The 27,128-nt window shown below is 41.2% G+C and overlaps 3 protein-coding genes across 3 annotated transcripts; 1 reads left to right on the top strand and 2 right to left on the bottom strand.

Moving 5' to 3' along the window:
- Positions 1-76: 76 nt before the first annotated feature.
- LOC109484684 (Sjoegren syndrome nuclear autoantigen 1 homolog) lies at positions 77-7,132 on the top strand. The gene is made up of 4 exons (XM_019788033.1): positions 77-220; positions 741-856; positions 1,173-1,256; positions 6,517-7,132. Exons 1-4 carry the CDS (start codon positions 169-171, stop codon positions 6,640-6,642), a joined length of 378 nt encoding a protein of 125 aa, XP_019643592.1. The 5' UTR covers positions 77-168; the 3' UTR covers positions 6,643-7,132.
- Positions 7,133-9,175: 2,043 nt separating this feature from the next.
- Positions 9,176-19,553, bottom strand: LOC109484572 (N(G),N(G)-dimethylarginine dimethylaminohydrolase 1-like). Its single transcript, XM_019787894.1, has 7 exons — positions 19,329-19,553; positions 14,719-14,892; positions 12,602-12,707; positions 11,512-11,657; positions 10,704-10,814; positions 10,163-10,291; positions 9,176-9,781 (listed from the first exon to the last, which is right to left on the bottom strand). The coding sequence occupies exons 1-7, from the start codon at positions 19,461-19,463 to the stop codon at positions 9,680-9,682; spliced, it is 903 nt and encodes a 300-aa protein (XP_019643453.1). The 5' UTR covers positions 19,464-19,553; the 3' UTR covers positions 9,176-9,679.
- Positions 19,554-22,007: 2,454 nt separating this feature from the next.
- LOC109484553 (alpha-N-acetylneuraminide alpha-2,8-sialyltransferase-like) lies at positions 22,008-26,754 on the bottom strand. Its single transcript, XM_019787872.1, has 10 exons — positions 26,664-26,754; positions 26,120-26,229; positions 25,476-25,679; positions 25,015-25,072; positions 24,766-24,864; positions 24,126-24,238; positions 23,865-23,957; positions 23,453-23,564; positions 23,003-23,138; positions 22,008-22,634 (listed from the first exon to the last, which is right to left on the bottom strand). Exons 2-10 carry the CDS (start codon positions 26,194-26,196, stop codon positions 22,363-22,365), a joined length of 1,164 nt encoding a protein of 387 aa, XP_019643431.1. The 5' UTR covers positions 26,197-26,229; positions 26,664-26,754; the 3' UTR covers positions 22,008-22,362.
- Positions 26,755-27,128: the final 374 nt, after the last annotated feature.

Here is a 27,128-nt window from a genome sequence, read left to right on the forward strand (position 1 = left end):
AAATGTCTATCTTTATATTATGGTATAAAAATGAACAAAATAAAGAGTCTCTGACAATGAATACCCTATTGCCGTAGTGGAATATCTCATTGGTTACAGCGCTCAAAACAAATCGAAAACGTTCAGTTTGCACATTTTGTACTCAGCTGTTTAGTGTTTTTGTCCACGATGGCACAGCAGGGAGCGGCGTTACAGAGTTATAACAACGAGTTAGTGAAATGTGAGTAACTGTGTACTTTCTCCAATCCTGTTATTAATGTGAAAACCGCGGCAAACGGCGAAAGCAAACCTTTAACGTTTCTGAACTGGGGAGGGCGGATTCTATTTTATAAAAATTATTGTAACCCCATGGAGCTTTCATCCTCATAATCATATGTAGAGATATATTTTTATACAGAACAGCTTCTGCATATAGAACCACATATTTATCACTGTCAAATGCTATTAAAAACATAAGTCTAGAAAGTTGATAACAATAAGCCTACGGTACGCATAACGTTATCACCGAAAAAATCAGGATGTACACTCATGATAAATGATGATGATGATATATAGTAGTACATAGTCTAAATATAGATAAATTATTTTGTAACTACATGCATGTGGCTTTTCTTTCACAGTCAGTAAGTTTTACATTTCGATCATCAACAAGTTAAATGATTTATCTGTATTATACAGTGTAAAGGGATAACATTTTACAAAGCCAGTCATTCTTTTTTGCTTCCCCCTCCCCCCTGCAGGTATTGAGGACCTCTGTGCCAAAAGAGACGAGCTTCACCGACAGATCCTGACTGAGGAGGAGGAGAAAACTAAGATCCAGAACGACATCAGGATTCTCACTGAGAGACTCGCAAAGGTCAGACAGATTATTCTGGAGTTTTAAGACACTTCTGAAGATACCTCATAGTTGTTCATAGTTGCAGATTTAAGCTTCTTTGTTGTCTTGTCATCAGACATAGATGCTGTGCAGTTTGACAGATTGTTCTTTTAATATTACACATACAGTATATTTTGTAATTTATTATTCATTTACTGTTTTCTGTGTATTTGAGGAAGAATTTTGGTAAGGCCAATATGGCATTCCAGTTAAAAAAGCTTTAATTAGGTCATTCATTCATGATACATGATTCATTATCTCTAATCCATTGCACTGTCTTATATATACTTTTCAGGTGAATGAAAGCTTGAGTAAGAAAATGGCCACCAGAAATGAGTTTGACAGGACGATAGCAGAGACAGAAGCAGCCTACATGAAGGTGAAAAAACTGTCCACTTATTCTTACCATAAAACCATCAGATTTGTAGTACCAGTAGCTGTTATAACAGTATCCAGCCTTTTATTATGCTGCTTCAGCTGCAAGGTCCAGACTAAGTCAAAAATTACTGTACTGCACTGAAAACATTTCTAGCATTTAAGTCAGAAAAGTTTTACCCTCATTTTATATGGATGCTGGTGATGTGGTTGCCCACATACCTGCAGTACCATGGTTGACCAATAGAGGGCTCTTCCCAGGTTCCTGACTTACCTCCTCAGGCCAGTTCAGGGTCGTGTCAGGACACTGGGGTTGTTCCGGTGGCAATAATCGCTGGCAGGGCTCCAGATCTTTGACCAGTGACTTCATTGTATGTGTGCAAGGTGTGAATGTTTTACTTTAGGCCATGTTGATTTGATTATATGGATGACATCCACGCGCGCATGAATTTTCGGCCGTTTCCAAAAAAAAAAAGTTTTCAACCATACTGTAAATCGTGCAAAACAGTTGCTAAATGAGCAAAAATATACCATAAGTTGCAAGGAAAACATTTAGAAATGATACCAAAGTCGTAGAATGCCAAAATCACAGGAAAAAAGACAAAAATGTAAAGAAATGAATTCGAAGAGTAGATTACTCGCCATAACATATTCTGTGCCATTTGTTCAACCTTCATGACCACGTAGATTTCATGGTGAAAGCAACTTTTTTTTTTTGCAAAACTTTTTTTTTATTCGCACGCGCGCATCAGTTTTGGGGTTCCCAGAGGATGTCATCCATATAATCAAATCAACATGGCCTTAGTAGCTTTACAATAGAGCCTCTGTAGTTGTTGCTGTACATGTACATGTCTGGCAGAGTGTAAAACAGGGCTCAAAATACTTGGTGCAATATATGCCTTCTTGTGCACTCAAAATTGGGGCCTTGTATGTAAGTTTTGACAGGTATACCAATAGACCTTGGTATTTTATAGGGTTAGCTCAGTTCAAGGCACTATTATTTATGAAGCATATTACATTGACATTTAAAAAAAAATGTCAGAAAAATGACAAAACTTTTGTTGTCTAGTGATGTAAAAATTTAGACACCTAACAGATTTAAACTCTGACAGTAATGTTTGTTTCAAAGACTTTTTAAATTATGTAGTGCACTCAAAATATGATCTTTTCTCCTACTAGTCCACTCCTAGATAATAGGTGCCCTGAAAGGGATTTGGAGCCCTGTGAACCGTGGTTGTTAAAATGCAGACCACGTTCATGTATGCCTTCAGCTACAAGCATGACCTCATCATGACTTAATAGACAGGCAAGCTAGTCCTGGCGGATTTTACTGTATACATAACATCACTCCAGGATATCTGTCAGTAACGATACAGTACATGTGTACAGACATGTTTGCTACGTGTACAAAATGTACTAAGACACACATTGTCAATTTAAATCTGGACACGATCTTTAGATGTCTTTGTATTTGTAGGGTTTACACAATTGGAACTGAGGAATGTGGGGAATGAAGGATTGCTTGAAGTGTGTTTTTAGTATTGAATGCCACCTTGAAGGTGATGAATAATACAATAATGCCCGGGCTCACTTAGTGCGATATTTTTAGTCTGTTCACAGTGTCATTGACAATTCTAAATGCTCTGGGGTGGGTTGAGCCACAGTCACGCCAGAGGTTACTGGAGTCCAGGCAACGTTTTACTTTATAAGTGACTTTATCACAGAGTGTTTACAGTTCATGAGTTCACGTCAGAACAACGTGTTACGTTCCAACCCCGGCGCACTGCGCATGGTCGGTAGGCTAGCTCTGGAACGTTTACAGAGAAGTGGTTGGACACAGGACGGTGACTGTGTCATGACAGAAGCCTGGACAGCTTGTTGGCTGTCAGTCTGGTCGTGTTACTTAAATTTTTTACTAGGTACCACACACACAGGAGAGAGATTGTGCAGTGTTGTTTGCGTTCAAGCGAACGTCTGACTTTCAGACAATGTAAACATGGAGGTAGGCATATCTTTGCCCCAGCTTTTAGAAACACCCTTTATTTCAAGGGATATTGACTGAATGTAACTTAATATTTCTGTCTCTCCGGAATAAAAGAGAGTGTACCTGTATTTCTGAAATAAGTGGAAGGGGGGTATGTCCAGTAGTAAGATAGCCTCGCCCCCCCCCCCCCGTTTGCCTATGGGAATGGACCAGTCCTAAGTGTCTGAAGTGCACGTACAAAATCTTAGTTCTCCAGGCAGTTATTGTGTGTTTAGCCCTGCAGAACGAATTATACACTCCTAGTGTATGGTGATAAAAGTAAAAGCTTCTGACATGGTTCCTAAAATAGATTAATGAGTTGACATGTGATCTGTAACTAGGAGTCTGAAAAATTCTGGCCTAGGTTTCAAGTTCAAGCAGATAGAAGGACAAGTGTTCACAAATTCAGAGAACAATGTTGACATTTTGTGCAATTTACAATTTTGATATACAAGCACAGTGCTCATAATAATGTATTTTTTTCTTTTTCCTTTTGTCATGATAAAGCTCTATGGTCAAGCTAAATAAATTGTCATTGTTAATAAATTCTGGGAAGGAAAGTACTTATGGTTGTATGTAATTAAATAATTTGTTCAGAACAGAACTTAAAAGTAAAAATCAAAATCGTTTTTACACAGTATATCCTGCACACGATAATTCTCAACTGTCTGTGCAAGTTTCCTGCAGTTTTATCAAGTTTAGCACATGGCCTTGACTAGATCTTACAGTGCTGCAGGCTGTCATTTGTGTACTTAGCCCTGTAGCACGTACACACTCCCTGTTTCAGGTGATAAAGGCTCTCTTGATTTAGAACGTCAATACTTAACGTGTAGCTCGCAACAAACACTGACGGTGAGGCTTAAGGCTTAACACTCCTGCCAAGACGTTGCTTCACGCCCGTTGGCGATCTTAAAGAATGGTAGCACCCAATTGTCTTTAAGAACTGTCCTAGACTTGACACTTTTGAGACGACAAGAAGAAGTGTTTTCTTACACGCTCCCGGCCGTAACCTGACCCCAGTCTTATGTAATGGTGCAGTAAACCCGAGCTTTGGGCACATATAGGCGTCCGTAGGTGCCCGGATGTGTGCCCGCGACTTTCCTCGGGTTACCCAAAGGCATGATGGGAGTCGCCGGCGTTCATTCCCCTCGCCGTGCATGCTGGGAAGGGTTGTACCCGATTCCAGGCCACGCCGTGCCGTGTGTGTGACCTCAGCGGGTCACCCCGCCCAGACGCTAGTTTGTTCACCCCGGCCGGCCTGGATTCTGGGACAAATGTTGTAATGACTCCTCAAGGTCAAATGTAACTGAGGACAAGGTCGTCTGCCTGGCTCACTGTGCCACGGAGGGTGGTGTGATGTCAGTGTGCTGTTATAGGGTCGGCTTCCCTGATGAGGAATGTCTGGTATTACATAATCCTTAAGTACTTCTTGTCTGTCTATCTTGCTGTGCACTGGGATCTCTCTTACTGTGTCAGTCAATTATGGCTTGCTTTAGTGTGTCTCAGTCTCAGACATGTTTGCATTCGCCTTGAAAATCATGATTTTGGAGTCAAATCATCCTTTTCTTGTTCGATTCTATCACATTTATGCAAGAGATATGCAGTGAATTGAACTGAAGATGTCAGAAATGTTGGCACATGTCCAAATATTCCAGTTAAACACTGATCGCGTGATATAGGGCCATGCCAAACGCGTTTGTTGGTTCTCAGATTTTTGCAAGAAATCAATGAAGCAGCCAGGGGAAAAGAAAAAAAAACAGGCTTTAGCAAAATGTAATATTTATCTTACTAGTGTAGTCGCATTAATCATAACAGTTATGGTACCATAGAAGCCACAAAGTCAACATACAAGCTATAGGCTACTTTAATATCATTCACACAATGAAACATGAAATCCTAGAACAAAGAAATTAATTTGGGGTGGCCTAATCAACCTTTTTTGTCCTGGAATTTTGTCCCTTTTTGCTCCCAGCAGAAACCTGCAGAAAATGAACTATTGATAAAGAACTCCAGATAATAACAGTCAGAGATGATAAAAACCGGTTCCAAATGTTAATTATTCCGCTCAGGGATCAGACATGTCTAGACAGAAATGACATGTTGGATTCCGCAGATACAAAAGAGATAACATGACAGGCACGCAAGTCTTCTGTTGGGGCTTGACAGATACTGGGGGCTCGAAATACATAATGCAAGCTACTGCAGGCAAAAAATTAAACTTTAAAAAGCTATATTTCTGAATTAGGTAGCTGAAGGCAAGGAGGCTATAGTAGAGAAAGTTTTATGTATTTTATTTAAATACAGTTTATTATTATGATCATTGACATTTCATTGTTGTAATTTGTTCTCATAGTACTAGTGGTGGTATGTCAGGTTGTCTGGCACTGCGTCTAGCAAGCAATGTGTATTACCAAAGTTAATGGGGTACTTAGTTTACAGAAGTATTCGAAGGTGGTGTGAAAAACTGAGTGGCGTGAGCGCTATAAATAGCAAGGCTCAAGGTCGGGCCAAGGTCGAGGGGCAGATCGTGCCAAGGTCACATGAGAGGGCATGTAGCCGGTGGGCAGAGGCATTGTGGGAAGGGGCCTTTCACAAGTGGTTCTGTGTTTTCCTAACTTGCGTGAAATTTGGGGGTTGTTTTCTTTTATGTTTAGGCCACACCAATTTAATTTGTTGGTTCTTCTTGAAAAAAAAGAAGCGAAGGGAGAAAAAAACAAACAGATCTAGGCATCCTATTATAGCCCCAAATGCTACGATAAGAGCCATGAAGTCAGCACAATAGGATAGGCTAATATTAAACAATGAATTTTTAATTTTCAATCAAACCACTGCATTGACAGATGGAAAAACTGTAACAGAAAAGTGTGATATACTGTCAAATCTACATACATTAGGTACTGCCTCTACATATTCAACTGGGCAAATTGTGATGACTGAAAAGTCATCTTCGGTACTAGTTACAGTAGTTATGATGACTGGCAGATTGTCTTGTACATTTTTGCACAGCCTTAGTACATGTACATGTATATGTACTTACTAGTACCAGGAATTGTATAGCAGGCCTGAAGAAATATCATGTGTGTTAGGTTGTATGGGAGGCCATATTATATAATAGCGTTAACTGTGTGAGTCAGGGACTTCCAGTATCACATGCACAGTCCCTAGCCATACCTTTTCCGAATCTAATCCAACACTGAAGGTTTCCTAAGAGCTAATGCACGTTTGTCCTGTGATGTTCCAGATCCTGGAGAGTTCTCAGACGCTGCTGAACGTCTTGAAGAGAGAAGCGACGACCCTGAAGGAGCCGACAGCCGCCTCATCCTCACCTCCTCCTCAGAAGGGCACAAAGAAGGACCAGCCTGCTTAACTACCCCCCCCCCTGCTTACCCCCCACTTATTTCCTGCTTAGTCCCTCCCCCCTGCTTACCTCCTCCCCCTGCTTACCTCCTCCCCCTGCTAAACCCCCCTCCTAGTTAGCCCCCTAAATGCTTCATGTTAACATTATGCTGGTTATGCAGAGTAACATGGACTCCATCAGACTAGTAACGATTCGTGCTGAAAAATAGTAATATTTATCCAACAATGGAAAAAAGATGTTAGACTTATATTATACAGTACTAGTAGTGATGATACAAGTTTTCATGTGGCCACAGATTGATATAATGACATGCTACAGCATGTTACTGTATTGTACGTAATTCTACCCATGAATTGTACGTGTAAAAACTGTAAGGCGCTTTGTCATGTTTTTTCATGCCAATATGTGAACATTTCCACAGGCACTAGTTAGTAGGTGTTTGTAAATGGGATAATAAAAGGTATTTTTGAACTGTTCATATTTTGTCATAAAGTTTGCATTCAGTTGGCTGGACTCAGTCATACATTTGTCATATCTTGCACCTGATTTGGATGTACTGTAAAACTTTCATGATGGTCAACACACACAAGGCTTGTGCAATCACCCCACCTGGCAAGGTGGGATGGTAGTGCAGCATCTACAGCAGTAGAATTTCTATTTACTCAGTAACTGGTTGTAAAGAAGGGATTGATAGTGATACATCATCAACTAGAAAAAAAGACAGTCACCAGACGTTTTTCAGGGTTCGAATTCAGTTCTTTTCTGAGACATGATTCTGTACGTGTTTCTCCACACTGGCAACAAACATCTAACAAAAACACAAGCTCCTGTGGGGCGTTCTGTGCAAACAACAACAAGGCCATAACATCAATAACTCTGATCACTTTTTTTTCCACGACAGCCAGCCAACTTTGTCCAAGGAAAGAAAATCAAACGAACTTGAAAGGTAGCATTTGCAAAGCAAATACATAATGTTTACCTTCACATGGTCTAGCCTAGCAAACTACAGGTACTAGCTGCTCTCAGACTGTTTATTCTTAGTACTCATTCATATGCAGTCATATACATGTACTAGTACAAATTTAAGGACATGGCAATCAGCCCCTCCAGCTCTGTCCTGCTACATAATGTAACCCAACACCATTAATAGGGTGTCTGCTACAGCACCAGTTACCATGTTAATACCTAGCAGTTACCAGTAATGGTGGACAAGTGAAAGCTTTTAATGTATAGCTAACAATGCTGTTTCAAGTGAAAAGAGGAGCTTCTCTGAAAAATTAGAGATGGAAAAACTTCCATTTGGCCTCTCAAATTGGAATGTGAAAAGCAGTGGTAACTAGATAAAGCAGTATAGCTAACACAACAAGTTCAAGCAAGGCTAATCACACTTAAATCTTCCACAACTTTGAATTCTCTCCATCCGATACCAACATGATTCAACTTTACATGATCTGACTTCCATGATACAAGTACTGAGCCATGTCTTATGTTTAAGCCCTTTTTTCCCAACATATATCCATTGACATCACGTTGGCAGAATGTACTGCACCTGTATGTACAAAACCTGCAATGTATTGTGCATAGCACTTTTGAATCAGCAGAACATCACATATTTAAATATGACATCTTGTCTGTAGTTGTTAAATTACCGCAATGGGCAAAATTATGGTACAATGTTGACCAAAAATGCAGTGAAAATCCAGGTTCCGTGCAGGCGCAGTGCATTCTGCCAACACTTCCATTCACTAAACTCAAGCAGGACTAACAGTTTCAGGAGGGCAGTGAGCATTTTCCACATCTAACTTCTACATCGAATTTAAGCAACAACAAACATACATAACAGCTCCCCTTTTTATCCTAAATCACACTCTTAGGCCACGCCAATTTAATTTGTTGGTTCTCCGACTTTAAAAAAAGCATACTGTTGTAATGAGTAAGCCTGAGGACAAGGTTTAGGCCTTGGTCTACTCAGTTTATGGAGTGAATACAGACATATTCAAGTTTTACCCTCTGCTTTTATGATGTCTGCTCACTATACTTTTACTTTAAAATGTCTTGACAACCAAGGACATAATTTGGCATGGCCTGAGATGCTTTGAATGCAGCGTTTTGTGTCACAACTATATATTACAGCAAAGTTCACACTATAAACTCTAAAATTTATTTAAAAGCGACGATTCCACTCACAGCAGCCTTCACAGCTCCATATGCACATCTAACTAATTTCACTGTAGATACCTGAACAGACTATAGACCTGATTCATCATTACATTACCTGACATTAGTCATGTTCAAGAGACAATCTGTTCAGATAAAGCTGGGTCATGGTTTCAACTGAGTGTACATGTGCAGTGATGTATATTATGTTAAAGTTGAAAAAGAGATGAGACGAACAGAACATGTCTGGAGATGTATCAAACATGGTCTAGACAAGAACTTGACAAGTGTTCTAGCAAGCCTGAAATGTTTTTTTCATCATCTCAATTTCCAGACAAGACGTGTGCAGTGACAGTCACATTGTTTCATTTATCACATCACCTTTCTTCTGCTTCAAAGCACAGAAAGTTGTTTCTTTGACTTGTCTTGCCTTCTACTTTACCAGCAACAGGTGATGTGCCAGGTAAAACTGCTACATGCAGACGTTTTGGCACTGATAAAATGGCCGATGGAAAAATTCAACAAAAGAAAATGACACCATCAAAACATAACCATGAATCAGGTCTATATAAGGCCAAACCAATTTGATTCTTTGGTTCTCGGATTAATAAAAAGATGTTCAATTGAAATATCAGCATGAAAACAGACTGTGAGAAGTCTTTACCATTGTAGGCAACGGTTTCTGGAAGTTTTCCTCCCAGCTCTTTATTTCATGTTCTCTTGCTAGATTTTCACCTTAAAATGTCCGAGAACCAAGAAAATAAATTGATGTAGCCTAAACGTCACCACCCAGGCACTGGTCAGGCCCCAGTAATGTATGGAATGTACAACATGGTTGTTTTTAAGAGGCCAGCACAATGCCTGGGGAGCTAGGCTAAGATTGACTATTCTAGATAAAGACTGTGAGAGCGCTGAGGGTGGCCCCAACTTTGGCAAGCTCCGAGTTTGGCACAATGACTTTCTTCAGATCAGTCAGCTTGGCCTCAATCACCTACAACAAACAGGGAAATATGACTGTAATATTGCTTCAAAACTGAATGGCTGTACATGATAGCAATTATGACTTTGGACTGGCACAAGAATTTCAAAACAGTTACGCTAGCAACTGGACAGATTTTGAAAACTGTAAGCCATTAAAACAACACTACTTTTATTTAGTCACTGACAAAACGTTCTGACATTCAAAATCTATCCGGTTGCAGTTACAGTTTTCTTGTGTATCTCATTACCTGAATGTCTAACCTTCATCAACAACTTAGACCTAGTTATGGCATTGGACCTGCCCTTGGTGCTGAATTCTGTGTTTTATTCTCTGTTGACAAACCAACCACGAAAAGTGATACTCAGCACAAATTAGCTAGAGAAAACCCACCTCCGTGCTCTTGGGTATCTCCTCCTGAGTTCTGTGGACCAGAGAGCCGTTCACAAACACACAGTCCACAGCTGAGTCCTCAGGGAGACACAGAACCTTGTACTTGTACTCAGCCTTCTCAATGATTTGCTGGGATAGGGTACAAATCAACATGGTGAGAATTAATGTAGAATGTGTCATGTGCATTTATGTGTTCTAGCCTGCCTGAATTTTTTGTTTTGTCAAGTTTGTTTAATGTACTTACGAGCACCTCCCACGCAAGGCTTAACAATGCTAGGGGGGTCTGGGGGCAATTGCTCCCCCAGGAAAATTTTGAAATCTAGCTAGCGATCTTGAACCTCTATTGCATTTTGAGGGACAATTTTGCAGACTAAGCTTAGTTGAATGACATCTCTTTCTAAATATTAACACGCTAATTTTTATCTGTCAAAGGTGACTGATTGGGCCAAATTTTTGTCTGTCATGACTAGTGAGCGGCAAAATTCTGTCAAATGATGGAAAGAACACTTATTCATTCATAAATGTTTTGAGTTGTCCTTACTTCGATGACCCTCTGTGCGTCCTCCCCCTCCCCAGCCGCAATGATGTCAGGTCCTGCCATGGACAGGTAACTCTGCAGGGGGCGGTCTCCCTGGATATACAGGGACGTCACCTAGGCAACCAACAAACAAACAAACAATTAGAGTGTGCACAGGTCCTGCCATGGACAGGTAACTCTGCAGGGGGCGGTTGCCCTGGATGTACAGGGACGTTACCTAGGCAACCAACAAACAAACAAACAAACAATCAGAGTGTGCACAGGTCCTGCCATGGACAGGTAACTCTGCAGGGGGCGGTCACCCTGGATGTACAGGGACGTCACCTAGGCAACCAACAAACAGCCAATCAGACTGCGTTCAGCGTAAACCCAATAATTAGTGGCCATGTTGAACTTATTATTGTAAGAGCAAAATAGAGAAATATTAATATCTATTATATAGATCTGTCACTTGGAATTTGGAAGGACACAATTTGGCATTTTTAATGTTTCAGAGAAATTTCCTCCAACTTCATCCTGCCACTTTCTACATAATGTAATCCAACACTGAAGGGTGTCTGCTACGGCACCAGTTATGATGGTGACAGCCAACAACCTTATTTGTTTGGAACGGAAGAAGATGAAGAAACAGAGCAAAAACCATAATGTTTTCCTTCTGCAAAGATAAACATAATAGAGCTACAGACCTTGATTCAGGACAGCATTATTGTCTGGCTGTCAATACAAATTGTGGCAAGTCAACTGCAATTAGATTCCTTGTCTTCTACAGTTGAAGACCAGTGAAGCTGTAAAAAGAACAGTTTTTCCCCACCTGGAAGTCGGGGAAGACGCGTGCAAGGAGCCTGGCGCCGGCGTCGTTTTTGGGAGCAGGTTTCTCCTTCTTCCTGGTCGTCCTGCGGGTCGGGCTCTGCGGCGCGTTGTTGTTACTCTCCGTCACTCGCACGAAAAACTCTCTGCCTGCATGTAAACACAGGAAAGGAAGGGCATTATATATCTGAATACTGTATCTGTATAGCCACACTTCGGCATAACACACCAGCTGTTACAAATATTCATACTTTCCACAAACTGTCAGAGATATCGATTGGAACATTTTGCCTCATACTGCGGAACCTACGAAGTTCAACGCTGCAGTACTACAACACCTGAGGACGCAGCAATAGTGCATCGCACAGCTCTCCTGCACGCTTTACCCCAATTTAGGGGTGTTGTGTACCCAAACAAGAACAAGAGCTTTGCAGGTATCCGGCACAGCGGCAGCTGGCTACATTACACAGAACGACTTGTTACCTTTGCACATTAACATGTACCTCTAGATCTAAGCAATTTTTGTTTAAAGATAATAGATGTAGTGATGATGATCCTACTGTACTTGGTGGCAGCGAGTCCCACTCTTTGGTTGATAACTTGAAGGTACTTGAAGGCAATTGACATCCACCAGTGTACCAGCTTCTACAGTTAGGTCATGTTGATTTGATTATATGGATGACATCCGCGCGCGCATGAATTTTCGGCCGTTTCCAAAAAAAAAAAGTTTTCAACCATACTGTAAATCGTACAAAACAGTCGCAAAATGAGCAAAAACATACCATAAGTTACAAAAAAAATTAATAAAAACTATACCAATGTCGTAGAATGCCAAAATCAAACGAAAAAAGATGAAATTGTAAAGAAATGAACTTGAAGACTAGATTATTCGCCAAACCATATTCTGTGCCATTTGCTCAACCCTCATGACCACGTAGATTTCATAATGAAAAGAACTTTTTTTTTGCAAAACTTTTTTTTTATTCGCACGCTCGCATCAGTTTTGGGGCTCCTGGAGAATGTCATCCATATAATCAAATCAACATGGCCTTATCTGTCAGTAATCTGTACACAAACGCCACCTTGTGACTTACCCGTGAACAGCACGTCCCTGCCATCCAGTGTGGCCTCGATGTCTCTCAGCTCCGCCACGTTCCCCACACCCAGCTGTGCCTCCAACACTTCCTTCACTGCCTTCAGCTGGACACACAAACAAACAAACAAACAAACATTACTTAGCAAACAAACAGTTAACGTTATAAACCCTACGTTTGCTCTTTCACAACTTACAATGTTTGAATCTTTTTGATCTAATATCCAATGGTTATGTTTGTAAAATGACGTAGGTAATTATTTCTAAATGGTCGCTTTTTGACAGTCACATAAGTATGCTATAAAAAATTCAAGACCCTTTGCGAGCCTATGACTTGTGTCCCAACTATATTTAACATTTGGTCTTACATCCGTAAATAATTTCATCAGGTTGGTGAATGATTGAATAGGAAAGTTCTAATTTCACAACTACTTGAATAACACAAGTGGTTGTGAAAAGAGAACTTCACTATAATTCAATATTTCGTTCTTTTTGCTATTTGCTTTAATTTCTTTTGTATCCTTATTACTTTCCGCCAATTCTAAATTGTTTCTGACTTGATTTATGCAATGAAATGCCATCTGTGCACTACACATTTTGTTAAAAGGGCTGCCGCCATGGTTTATCTTGATATCTTAATTTGTTTTCCCACTTCAAAAACTAAACTTTCACCTCCAAGACCGACTTCAGCATGGGAGCCACCCAACGACAAAAGATTGCTGCAACAAACAAACTCTCATAATCACTCTGAACTTTCCACCATCCCCTACATGCTAGCTATGCCAAAACAAACTACTTAAACTGTAAAACTCACAAGACTGTTCTGAATGAAAATGTTAGTGTAATATAAAAGGGGCCATTATATAGCAAAATTCAGGGCTCAAGCTAAGTGACCGCCTCTGCAAAATGGCCACCTGGCAAATGTGAATTTTTGTGGTGTCTGATAATTTTTCCCCGGCCTGAAACTAGAATCCTGTCTACAGTGACCACCTGTTAGGCCCGAGTAGTCTTTTCTCTCTTTCAACTTACACAGTACCTCCAAGTGCATCACCACCCCAAACCATTAACGAACACCCCCTCACATATCGCCCCCAGCACATATACGTTAATGAAACTCCCCTCCACCCCATGTAGCTGCTGTAAAAGTCTGCCTGTATGAATACAGAGCAGGGCGAAGGCTGGAGGCACTCACAGTAATCACCAGCCTCCCGGCAGCCTGGCTACACTAAACAGCCACCCTACCCACTCAAGGGCGGCCATTTCAGGCTATTTCCAGTACCCTTGTTAAAATGCAGGCTGATTTAGGAGAGGAAAGCTGACAGCGCGGCTTCTGACTATTAGGTCCATTGCTAATGACGGCTGTTGGAGCACAAATTCATCCTGCCTGCACAATTAGGGTAGATTAGAGACTATGGGAGACCTTGGCATTATCAGCAGTAAGACTAGTGTTCTCAACTGTGTTTTGAAGGCAGCTGAAGCAACGCTAATTTGTTTTTTTAAGTTCTCAAGAGAATTGAAGAAAATTGATGAATGAAGAAAATCATGAATGCACGACATCAGGGCTTAAAATTCTGTTATTAAGTTTTTGCTTTCTGCAATATTGGATTCATTGTAGTCTGCAATTTCTTTTAGCCTGCTATGTTAATCCTGGATAGTGAGTGAGTGAGTGAAGTTATATGTCTTGTGTTTAATGACACCTACGAAGTACGAAGTAGAACTAGTTTGGCATTACCCTGAGAAAGGTGACAGGTGGTTGCCAAAATGTCAGAAGGTGATTATGTAAGTTGGTTGTGTGTTAATGACTACAAAAATATAATTTACCAACCTGAAGAAATTATTCACTGGGTCCACATAACATTATATGTCTTGTGACTGTGTCTCAAGAATATCTTTCTCCAGCAGCCTATGTACATGTACATGTAACAATTTGACACCATAGGCTTAACTTCAGAGGGAAGCCGTTAAAAACTCAAACTGCAAAGAAAATATGCAAAATAGCAGTTACTCATTGACAAGCAACTGGATATGATTTTGGAGTTACTCCTTTTTGGCGTATTCTATTACCAGGATGTCTAACCTTCACCGATGCAAATAAAATAAGTTGAGAATTTTTCTCACCTCTTTCCTGCGGTCGGGGTTGGTTGGCCGGGTGATGAACGCTATCCCATCAACCACCACGGCGGTGTCGGCCACGAAGGCGCAGCCCGGACACTCCTCGTCCGCGGGGATGGTGATCACTCGCAATCCCAGGGTTCTCAGCGTGTCCACGTACGTCGTCCACTCATCACGCGCCTGGAAAACATTTAAATTTATTAACTGGGTAGAATTTTTAAAAAAGCAGAATGTTTATGAAAAGCCCTTTCCTTGAAAACACACTGGAGTACAAATACCATTACTTGTATAACATACAATAAAAGAACAATACAATAAAAGGAATAAAGATATCATAAAACAATCAAAATGAGATGTGTTGGTCAACAGTTACAAAAGCTGTCAATGTTGTTCAAAATATCAAATTTTGAAATTAAGGTATCAAAATCGACCACATGTACTGTATGACTTAGTAACAAATAAATCAGGAATTGCTTATGAATATGATATTTTCCAAGCAGACTGGGTATTATTACAACAGTTATGATTACTGATTGGTCAGAAACTTCCTGGCTTGTTCCCAGATTGGTTAGGTACCACACAGTGTCAGGGGTCACTCCAGTACTACAGCAGCATCAAATCAAATTAAGCTTCCTGAAACGAGGCGCTCCAATGTCTGGCCAGTCTGTTAGCTAAAATGATTTGTTCATTGATTTCCACACCATAAATTCCAACAGCCAAGTTGAATATCAGAATTTAGAAACTATGCAGTGCCCTGATCATGAGATGCAAGGATATAGGTCCATATAATTTAAACTCACTCCACATCATAATCATTACGTTTGAAATCTTCCCAGGCTGTGTATTATTGTGAGCCAATGATCATGACTTAAGCAACAATAATAAATTTCAACGATCGTAAGAGTTTACACAGTGCTGTGACAATAGTAATATAGTTTGAAGAGGGCCTGCAAGGGGGGTAGTGATTACGAATTACGCAAAATTTTCGCCGCCTATTACGAATTACGTTAAAGTCTCAGAGCTGATTACGACTTTACGATTTGCGGCTAATGTCCAATTACGAATTACGTTGATTTTTGCGGAGGCTGCCTACGAATTACGAAGTCTAAAACGGCCTGATTACGCCTTACGAAAAAGGACTTGCAGGCCCTCTTTGAAATCTTCAACTGTCTGTGTTTGGAGATTTTGAAGACCAAAGTCAATGGTAATACAGTAAAACAGACTTAAGCCCACATGTGTGTCTGGTCTGTTTAGAGCTCCCATGACTCGTTCATTGATTTCTGTATCCAGCCAACGAGTCCCTCCCAGTTCGTTACCACGTCCGCGCAAAGTTAATTTGGACACCTCGTCTCGCCGGCACGTTTTCATCGACTTCACGCAATTAATTACAGCGACCGTATAGACGGCGTTCGATCGTCTGATTGTCTTCAGACAGAGAGAAAAAATCAATCAAATAATCTTATACTTCCGTCAGGCTGCATGAAGATCACAAGTTTAAGGAGTTACTGTCGTCTTGAGACAACGTTCATCAAAAGTTTCAATCAAGTCTGGAGCTAAAATCACCTCAGAGCTCTGATCAGGCCGCGGCGGGTGAATTTTATGGATGACAATTCAATGTTTCAGCCAGCATCTTGCTGTGAATCTTTGATGGAATATCTTGCGACATTTATGATGGACAAAATTTTGCCCAATCTGTCATCTTTGAGGGACAAAAATCAGCCGGTACCTACTGATTTTATTTCACACTTTGAAGTAACTAGTATCCAGAATAAGGCCCCTCCATATACATGCATCCTTAGTATACATACATTATGTGTAAACCATTCCCAGTGTTGCAGCCTGACCCAGTTTCGCACCATCTGGTGGCCTTGGAAGCCTACATAACGCCCAGGGTTTCTCTGTACGTGTGTGCATGTTTAGAATTGAACAGTTTTATGGACACTCAGTCTGATTGCTATCCCTGACTTCAGCTGTGCCTTATATAATAATTGTGTGGGGAGGACCTGAGAGAACAGGGAGGGGCAATTTGGAAAAATTTGCACATTCACATGATTCAAGATATCAAAGAAGGGCAAATAATTATACATTAATATGTGCCAAGTGAACGGCCAAGCTTGAAAGTTGTCATATTGCACTGACTGGTATTAATTACCATTAATATGTAGCCTTTAATCTATTAGATATATCTAATGAGTTTGTCTGTGATTCAAGTTCAACTGATTGAGTATGATGTTAGACCTATTTAATGTGTCAGATGTTCTTTTTTATCCAATGTGCAGAACATGTAATTTAGCCCCTGGGCTGCCAAACATTGTTTGAATAAAACCCTTTATTAGTTTTCAAAGAATAAATCTATAAGATAACAGACGTCCTAAGGCTTTGATATCAGAACCAGTTTTGGCTACGGTTCTGATAATTTGAATTCTTTCATCTGTTACTTCGATACTGGAAAGGTTAAGTATCTGTGGAATTTTAATGGAGTTCAAATTCTGTTCTTTCACTTTCCTTTTGGCCTGAGGAGCAACTAACGTTAACTTCATGTTCAGTCTCCAAGCAGATATTTTGGTGGCTAAACATATCAAGTGGCTGGTGTAAAAAAAATACTGTATATAGGACTTTCTACATTGTAACATTAACCTTCAGCCTGCTAAAGTAGATTTATGACCTACTTATATTGGTTATGGGGATAAAAGGGGGTTAAAATGATCATGCCACATTCCAAACTTCATATTTTTTAAAAAAATTGTTGGCTGTGCGTAAAGAAATTTAAATATTTATATACCATTAAAAAGGCAATGTTCTTTATTTACATTTACAATTGTAACCACTTGTTAAACCACTTCTTTAACAAGTGATTGTGAATTAAGAACATTGCTATTTAATCATTCACAAAATTTATGGACTTACATACTATTGGTTTAAGTAGTCAACTTCCGCTGCATTCTAACTTAATTTTTCCAAGAACCACCACACTGAATTATCCTGGCCTGTATGTGCTGATAGACCTGAGCCACAACAGGATACTGTGTTTGTGGTTGGGTGGAAGGTCGGTAGCTCTGCTATGTCAATGTTTAAGCTTAAAATGGTGCTAATGTTTACATCTCAACCCAAATGCTGATACTTTACATTAGGCAGAAAAAATACCTTTCCTTTCGGTAATATTTAAGCACACCTATGTTTTTTTATTCAAGCTATATCAAGTTAATGGCATGGTGTACAGTTTGACAAAAAAAGAAAGAATGCTTAAGGCAATGTTATATATAGAGACCAGAATATTCTGAAGTTGAGATGAATGAACAGAGCCCAGGGGCACAAAAATTCACATGCCTTCTTGGTTGAATATAAGATGAATATACGAACGCCGTCCCCTTTTTAGCCTTGGGAAAGAGTAGAAATTCTAATATTCTTCTATAACCTTGAGCAGATTTTTGCCTGCATTACATCAAACGGTGCAAATCGTGTTTAATCTTCTTGGATTAAACTAGATAATTCAATCCTTCCGGATTAAAAAAAATAATCTATTTCAAGTATTTGGAACAATGACAAGAACTGAATGGGCTATCAGAAAGCCCCTGGCCTAAGTGCATGGGAAAGAAGGCCCCAATCTTCCCAATCAACCTCTGTTTACAGACACCTTAAATGTAAGTCTTAGAGTTAGACCGAGTACAGCCAAATCTACCTGCTTTACAAACAAGCCATGTATTTGCCCTAGCTACTTGAATTTCACAAGTACATAAGGACCTTCCAGTACCATTCTGACTCTAAGGCTGAAGCTAAATCCTCCCTCCAAAGCTATTCCCCTTTATATAAACCCTGTAAATTGTGTTTCTGTGCGTGAGTTGTTTTGTGGGGCACCGTTCTGTGGACCTCCTCCATAATTCAAGCAACAAGCAGTCCGGTTTACAGTCCAGGGCTATGTGTGGAAAATTGCACATAACGTTTTATATCGCTGGACACGTCCTACAAGAAAAACCTCGAAACATCCAAACAATTTTACCTTATATGTCCCTGTAAATTGTGTGTGTTTTGTCGGGCATATTTCTGTGGACCTCCTCCATAATTCAAGCAACAGTTTACATTATAATAGGCCTTTAGCTATGTGTGGAAAATTGCATATAACGTTACATCACACGTCTGACAAGAAAAACCTCGAAACATCCAAACAATTTTACCTTATATGTGTGTCTGTTTTGTCTGGCATATTTCTGTGGACCTCCTCCATAATTCAAGCAACAGTTTATATTATAATAGACCTCAGTTATGCGTGGAAAATTGCATATATTACTTGACACGTCCGACGACAGGGAAAAACCAAACATGCACGTAGCGGCTCCGCACGGGGCGTTAGTCAGGTAACGGTACATATAACACACCTGTGAACAGGTGGTGATAAAACACGCAGGTGAGAGATTCACCAGGTAACGGTACCCCGGGGATGGTCATAAAGGACGATATCGGTTACTATGGCAACGGATAACCGTCGGGATACAGTATTATAATCGGCACAGCGGGTGGGTTGTGCGAATGAAAGATTCTGTTGAATTTTCTGCAACATGCAGTTGTCTTTTTTTCTGAGATTTTGCGTCGTTTGCTAAGGTGTGGAAGGGAGCACGTACCTTCTGAAGATCCACCGCTTGCACCGCATCTTCCCTCTCCTCTCCCTCGGCCGGTGGGGCCGCATCGCCCGCCAGGGAGCCGGGGATTTCCCGTACGATTGCCGTGGTGAAGCCGCCGTAGGTTCGGTCCGCCATGTTCGTTCTCGGCTGTAGGTATAAGCGGGCTACTGTGCTGTGGGTTCGGGTTCGGCGTCAGGATCAGGTATCAGCGTCTGTTGTTGGCGGGCGGAGGAGAGAAGAGCTGCCGGGGACGATCCGTTGTGTGTGCGAGGGGAGGGAGGGGGAGGAGGTTAATTAAAAAGCGCCATGCTGTTTCGTAGCAATACACCAAGCATTCCTATCAGGGGTTATGGATTAGCCTTTACTACTAAGGCTTCGGGAAGTGATTGAATAGAGTAGAAATTTTCCAAGTAGACAGATATGATATTGAACATGCCAGGAGAGTTGACTTTGAAAATGTATATTTTACTGTAATCTCCAAGCAGATCACACGATGGTAAGATAGTATCCATTTGTCAGAGGAGTGTCCATTAGCCACTGGTCGCTAATGGACACTCATCTGACCAATGGATACTACCTTGCCACCGTATGATCTGCTTGGAGATTAGTTTTACCAAGGACACCTTGGTTTTACTGCGCCCTCAACTTCGCTTTCGGTGTCTAATGGTCACTTCTTTCAGTGGTCAATGGATACAGCCTTGCAACCGTAGGATCTGCTTGGAGACACCAGGCTAGCTTGGATATTTAATACTCGAAACGCCCCTCCCATATTGATTAAAAAACGACAGTGAAACCAGCGCCGCCTCCCTTTGTCCTCCTCTTCAAACACACAACGGACGGTCCCTTAAGTGATTCTAACGTACCGTAACTGAACAACTACAACAAGTCCAGACTGAATGGCCTAGGGGTCAATGACCCAAGACTATAGCTGGAAAACATCCATGCCAATTCACGACCACAAATACGCATGTATATACATAGCCTCTAAGTAAGTGCCTTCAGGCTGTGTTTTCGTGTTTTGAGATTGCTTTTTCTGTAGTTGCTTTGAAAACGCCATCTTGCTGTCGCTTTTACGTTTTATTGCTATCGTATGCTGATTTTTCACGGTCGCTTTTTTATTGCTGTCGGTTCCAACCTTTGTCGTATTATATTGCTTTTATGAATGTTTTAGGTAGCTGCATTCGGCAAATAGGGCGAATAATTGGCCCGCAGTAAAAATAACACTAGTAGCAACGTAACTGCACAGGCAAATTTAAAATCCCTTTGGTACTCAGCCAAGCTCTAATCTACAAGCAGAATCTCAGGGGCAAATGTAGCAATATTGGCCGTCCGCGCAAATGGTAACTCGGGTGGCCAATTTGATCTAGTCTCTACCAGGCACCGCGGATCGCTGGGAAAATAGTAGAAATTGGCCGAAATAAAGGGATAGTATACCTGAGAAGATCCAGGGCCATAGAAGCTCCAATTTCCGTGGGTCGCAAATTTTAGCTTCTATGGCCCTCGATCTTCTCTGGTATACTATCCCTTTATTTCGGCCAATTTCTACTATTTTCCCAGCGATCCGCGGTGCCTGGTAGAGGCCCCTGCCCCCTAATGAATCTGCTTGGAGATTAGGCCACACCAATTTAATTTGTTGGTTCTCGGATTTTTCCAGAAAAAAATATGAAGCGATAGGGCGAAAAAAAATAATAATAAAAACAGGTCTAGGCGTCCTATTATAGCCCCAAGTGCTACGATAGGAGTGTAGTAAACACAAAAGGCTGGGTGAATATATATACAATGAATATTTAACTTTTAATCAAACCACTGCATTGCTAGATGGAAAAAAAACTGGTGACAACTTAAGTTAAGGATGTTGGGGGCAAAATCTTAGCATTTTTGAGTTGATTCAGGACCAGAATCTTTTTTTTTTTCTTTTTAAAAATCAGAAAAAATAAAATAGGCGAATCCGAGAACCAACAAATCGAATTTGTGTGTCATTAGCCAAACTCCCGTGGCAAATCGGCCCTGTTCGGCTAAATTTATTTTCCAGCCAAAGTCTACTGACGAAAGAGCATGCCGTATAAGGGCGTGATTTGCAGGCACAAGACGTGCAGGTATTTTTCTCTAATCTCCAAACCAGATTCTGGGGGTCAGAGGGAGTCCATTTTGGCCGCATGTAAACTGGTAACTCGGGTGGCCAATTTGAATGAATCTGCTTGGAGATTAATTTTACTCATCTATTTAGGAGCCGGAAGCTCACTACAGGTGGGTTGACGTCATCACCCGTTAAAAGGAACGTGTTGCCACTTGATGAAATGTAGTGGTTTATTTGCGAGGAAAATGACTACTCTCCAAGCAGAGGTTTGTCGGGAAGATTGTGACCTTTCTAATTCAATTCAATTCTTTATTAAGATACCAAACATAGCAGACAAACATGACATACAATCTGGCCTGAATGGCGTTGATATTTACATGATAAAATGTCAAAATGTCATATATTATAATATGCCGTGTTTTTTCTGTCGCTACCCCCACCTACTGAAAAAAAGCGTATATTAGGTCACAATCATCCTTACCAACCTCTATCTGCTTGGAGAGTAGAAAATAACATCACTAGCATGACTAACTGTACTGCCTTCTTAATCAAAGGTCGTTGACAAACAACGAAAACCGGTATTCAGTACCTTTAAGGCATTTGATATTTTACTCGTAATAAGTAACAAGAAATTTATAACTCGTTCGCTGCCATTGGCTGTAATGCCTCAATGCCCTCATCCTTATTTTGACATAATCAAACCAACAGAATCCTTCAAATATACACCTTAATGTTTAGGTTTAATCTGGAGACTCCGAGGCCAATGTGCTCTCCATTCGAATGAAGAATATTCTGAGATAAGAAATCAAGATATACGTAGAACAGATATGCTTTCTTCTTATCTATGCTTCTGATCCATTTTTCAAGAACTGTGTCGTATTCAACCTATGAACAACAGCACGGGTCATTCAACAACTTTCATATTCAAGAGGTTATGAGAACACTTTTCCTTGCTCCTTAATCTCCACACGTTCCGATCTGTAGTTTCAGGACGCCCTTCTCGTGAAGTCCGTTTAGAACATGAAATTCTTCCGTCAGGTTGTGGAAGGGGTTCATCTGGGTGAGCAGAGCGCGCTCTAGCGACTTGTCTTCGAACTGCATGTTCCAGATGACAGGCCGGTCGAAGTAGTGGAAGGCTCGCTCCTGTCCGTTGTAGGTTGGGAAGGGCCAGAAGCCGTACAGAGTCACCTCCTTACACTTCGCGATGGCGATAGCAGTCAACAGCAGACCTGGGTGATGCAATAATGATGTGGAAATGAATTATGAAGCGAGTTTAAATTGTAATTTTAAACCTACTCAAATTTTCGTCTTTGTCGAGTAGTCTTTGTCCAGTCTTTGACAAGGAATGACGCTAGTAGATCCACCGCTTCTGTGACGTCACATTATGCAGATGACACACATGACTCGGTGAGAAGTGGATCATATAGGTTGCAGAAAGTCTGTGGCGCCCCCCGTCTTTGTTGAGGGATGCTTATAATGTTATTCCTTGACCAAGACTGGCCGTACATTCGAATTAAACCTTTCCATCACTGGTCCTTTTCAACACGATCCAGGCTATCCAACTGCTCGAGCAACATTTATTTCGTTGTATACGTACCTGTACTTGGTCGAGGCTCCTGCAACCCCTGGTTTTTCCAAAACTCCGTGACGCCTTCCAGGAATTTGGGATGAGAGAACCTGCTGAGGTCCGCCATCCCAGCTTCACTCAGGACCTCGTGCGCGCGGTAACAGCTCTGGACGTAGCCAGGAAAGCAAAAATGTCACCTGAAATGCTGTTTGCAAATTTCCAGGGTACTGCATGCATGTTGCTCTGACTCCAGCATTTGGTTTGAAGGTGTTGTGGGGCATCGATAAGTAAAACGGGTCTCTTGTAAATTTATATAGAGCCCTTTTCAACACGTAAATTTAAGGGACACTTTTTTTCTCATGCATATATTCGAAATGTAAGTTCAGGTAGGAATGATGAGCGCACTGCGTGAGTGTATGTGATAGGACGTGGTACAAAGCTTAAGGTTGGATGTATATACAACTTGAAGGTAGTTCGTACCTTCACATGCTTGGCAAGACGGTAAGGGTGGGTGTACAGCATAGACAGTCCGTATTCTTTCACGTCGCTAATGAACTTCTCCTTGTACGTGCTATTCTTAAAGTTCTGATAGCTGCGGGAAAAGTAACGTCAAAAGTAAACGACTCACGAACAGATGGAAAATGTGTTGCTTAGATTGAACATTCACAGCAGGTATACGTATAGATATGCCCTGAGGTAGCCGTGGACGACTCTGGTACAGCTTTTTGCATGATAATGCCGGTGACTGGCATTATCATGCAAAAAGGTGTACCAGAGTCGTCCACGGCTAGCCCTGAGGTAGTTCGTAATTGGCCTTAAAAAGTAACAACTTTTTTTCTTCAATAAAGCTCCTTTCATAAAAGTTTTCTTGACTCTTCAAGTTTACACTTACAGTGTATGGAAAAGTGACGGGTTGACACTGAGGAAGTCCGTCTTCTTCCCGACATCCTTTGCGTACTCTCCACCAACCGGGGGAAAGTTACATCTGTGGCGGGAGATTTAAAAAAGAAAGAAGCTCGTATAAAACCACCAAATTCGTCTCATCAGTATAGTTGTTGACTTTGTGTCAAAGGGATGTGTAGAAATCTTGGTAATTTACAAACTGAAAGTAACTAGCTTTCCCAGAAACTTTAAGGGCACCATAAGATTTTACCTGATGACGTAATCAGATGAGTCTATCTGTCGCCCACAGCCGCTGTCAATCAAACTTCCCGCGTTGCCCACCACACTGCATGCCGGGTACTGGGCTTTGTGTTCAAAAGTACCCTGCAAGCCATAAAGGATATTCAACACTTTCCTTCTTTAGTAAATTACGGTCCAGGTTCTTGATCTAACTTATGGATACGGATAACGATTGGCAGTATGAGGACTAGAACATTTACTTTGCACCAAAATGCAAGTTAGTTGTCAATTCTCTAAGCACGCATGTTCAGTGTCCAACAGGCAAGGTACATGTACACTGGTACTATCCAATTCCTAACCTTACTGATTTGCCATCACGTTTTTAGCGATGGCCATTTGGACAGTGCCTTGAATCACGACTATCTTGCGGATTGGAAGCTCTGGTGGAGATGACAAGTGTTTGGGGAGAGCCACACCCTACGCACGTTAAAGAACCCACCACACTTATCGAAAAGAGTAGGGGACCTTCCCGGCGTGAGCTCGAGTGCATGGTTAAAAAGTGACAGTCCGGTCTTACGCAGCTTGTACTTACATGTACAAAACTGATGTGTTACGCCTAAAGTCGGTTTACCGGTTATGAGAAACAAACAAAGACAGTTTCACGCTTATACCAGCGGCAGGCTGTCGTAGATCGCCGGCGGGATGTCTGCCGTCTGGACGCCCTTCCCCCTCCTCCCGCCGCCCGTCAGCCGCACGGACCGGTCCGGGATGTTACTCTTAGTCACGTACATCTTCTTCAGGGCGCCGGACGTAAGGATGATTTTGTACCTTTATTTGAGCAGGATAAAAAGAAAAGAAAAGAAAAGAAAAGAAAAGGGAAAACAAACAAAGACAGTTTCACGCTTATACCGGTCCGGGATGTTACTCTTCGTCACGTACATCTTCTTCAGGGCGCCGGACGTCGCGATGATTTTGAACCTTTATTTGAGCAGGATAAAAAGAAAAGAAAAGAAAAGAAAAGAAAGGGATGATTTTACCTGCACCTTTTTTATTTATTTCTGCTGTCTATATTATGCCAGGATGGCTCACTCTGTGATATATTAGCACTACATTACAGTGGGGGCCCCGGACAACACATGACGCATATAGAACAACACAAAACTTTTCAGACATATATTCATAGTCCATATTCCGGTCAGTTGAGGTCAGTGTCCTGTTAACGGAGGTCATGTTCCATAAAGTCACGTGACCTAAGTGATGGGTCATTTATCTTGAAGATGTTCATTATGAACTTTAAACGAACAGGTCAGATTCCAATCAAAGAATCGAAGGCGTCAGTGCCATGAATCAGTAAAATGAGAAAGATGTACAAATTTCATACCGAAAATCATCTATTTTCTCGACATCGAACCCTGGGAAGGAATTACGGGGAAACTCTTCCGGGTCACGCCCTTGACCTCTCTCCTGTCCGCCATGTTGTTCCTGTTCTGTGGAGGCGTGGTCAGGCGTACCGACGGGTGTGTCGTCACTGTGGTCACTTTTCTGTGCGCGTGCGTCTCGATTCAACAGATCGTCTATGTTCATCCTTAGATAGAATAAACATGTCAAAAAATCTTTATCTATTTCATATAACACCAATAAAAAGTTTTTTAGCAAGCCGTGTGGTTCTTGTTATTTTTGTCAGGTTCTAATATAGTCTAGTCTTGTCATTGTAAGCTCTGCTCTTGTGCTTTGCGCTCCCCAAATTTTCGTTAACTATTATATTATTCCTACCGATGTCTATAAAAAGTTAATACATCTCGAGCTCGAAGGTTTTATGCATCACTAGTACTCTGTCGAACTTTTCTCATTTCTGTGATGCTGTGAAGTTTTGACCTGTGTTGACTGCGGAACCCACGAAGTTCAACGCTGCAGTACTACAACACCTGAGGACGCAGCATTAACGCATCGCACAGCTCCCCTGCACGCTATAGGGTGTTGTGCAGAACCCGAACAAGATCAAGAAGATCAAGATCAAGACCTCACCTGTCCAGTGTAAGCAGGACCAGACTGGACATGATGCCGCCAGCCATCAGCAGGGCTCTGCGTGACACGAACGTCATCCTGACGTCACACAGCCTGGCAGGGTCCTCAAGCTAACGTACACAAGTTAAAGTGTGACCGTCAGACCACCAAGGAGGCTTAAAATAATTTTAAACATCGCTGGTCAGACGAAGTCAACCACTGCCACATAAACAACAACATCAACAAGATATCATCACCCTGTCAGGAATTCGAGATCTCACTTAGAAGAACAACAACAAATAGGAAGCAAATTGACAACTGACATTAAGTCTTCAATACGTCCAAGGACTCATCGCTCACCAGCTATGAAAATAAGAATATAGAAGTGTGTTCTTAGTTCCATGTCTGGCATTTCCTACGTTTACAAGTAATGCGTCACGTAGATTATACATGAAGAAATGATCTTCCGTCTTGTTAATGCAATACCACTCTTACATTAGTTAAGCATTTAGGGTTGAAATCTTATTTATCATATGAGTATGCTAGTTTGAAACGTACGTCTCACCTTGCCTGGTATGGACGGCAGAGCAGGATTTCTTTCGCTGACGTTTTTCACTGGAACTCCAAACTCCCTACATCATCACCTTGCCCTGGACGCTACACCCTTTTGTATGCTAATATAACAGGTGTGTGTGTGTGTAAGGGTTCGTATGGGGGATACCGGCGATGTTTGACGGTAAATTTAGTAGGGGCGCGCGGAAACGCTTAATGGTAAATGCAGGAGGTAAAGGTCGGCAATGCCGCTAGACGGTAAATCAACTTTTTCGTATTTGCGAAAAGTTTTGGGAACGATTTTATTGGTTTGTTCCCTGTAATGTAAGTTTTCATTTTTTTATGTAGTCGGAGTTCAAGTTGTATTTATTTATTCTTTTTATAAATCATTTTCAGACCAATACCCTATAATTTGGGCCGGAGCCCTGGTATTGACCCAAATGACCTGAAATTTGGTAAGGGAGGTACCTTGCACATA

This window comes from Branchiostoma belcheri, unplaced genomic scaffold (assembly GCF_001625305.1).
Source record: "Branchiostoma belcheri isolate BF01 breed outbred unplaced genomic scaffold, Haploidv18h27 scaffold7, whole genome shotgun sequence".
Lineage (NCBI taxonomy): Eukaryota > Metazoa > Chordata > Leptocardii > Amphioxiformes > Branchiostomatidae > Branchiostoma > Branchiostoma belcheri.

Bases quoted from the DNA above. Each gene is read 5' to 3' on its own strand.
- LOC109484553 (XM_019787872.1), bottom strand. From the start codon at position 26,196: ATGACGTTCGTGTCACGCAGAGCCCTGCTGATGGCTGGCGGCATCATG. The intron at 24,865-25,014 runs ATCCCGGACCGG...ACTAAGAGTAAC, and splicing joins TGTACGTGACGAAGAGTAAC to ATCCCGGACCGGTCCGTGCG. The intron at 22,635-23,002 runs GTACGTATACAA...TGCATCACCCAG, and splicing joins GGAGCCTCGACCAAGTACAG to GTCTGCTGTTGACTGCTATC.
- LOC109484572 (XM_019787894.1), bottom strand. From the start codon at position 19,463: ATGGCGGACCGAACCTACGGCGGCTTCACCACGGCAATCGTACGGGAA. The intron at 11,658-12,601 runs GTAAGTCACAAG...GTTTACATGCAG, and splicing joins CAGGGACGTGCTGTTCACGG to GCAGAGAGTTTTTCGTGCGA. The intron at 10,815-11,511 runs GTGGGGAAAAAC...TTGGTTGCCTAG, and splicing joins GCGTCTTCCCCGACTTCCAG to GTGACGTCCCTGTATATCCA.
- LOC109484684 (XM_019788033.1), top strand. From the start codon at position 169: ATGGCACAGCAGGGAGCGGCGTTACAGAGTTATAACAACGAGTTAGTG. The intron at 221-740 runs GTGAGTAACTGT...TCCCCCCTGCAG, and splicing joins TAACAACGAGTTAGTGAAAT to GTATTGAGGACCTCTGTGCC. The intron at 857-1,172 runs GTCAGACAGATT...TATACTTTTCAG, and splicing joins TCACTGAGAGACTCGCAAAG to GTGAATGAAAGCTTGAGTAA.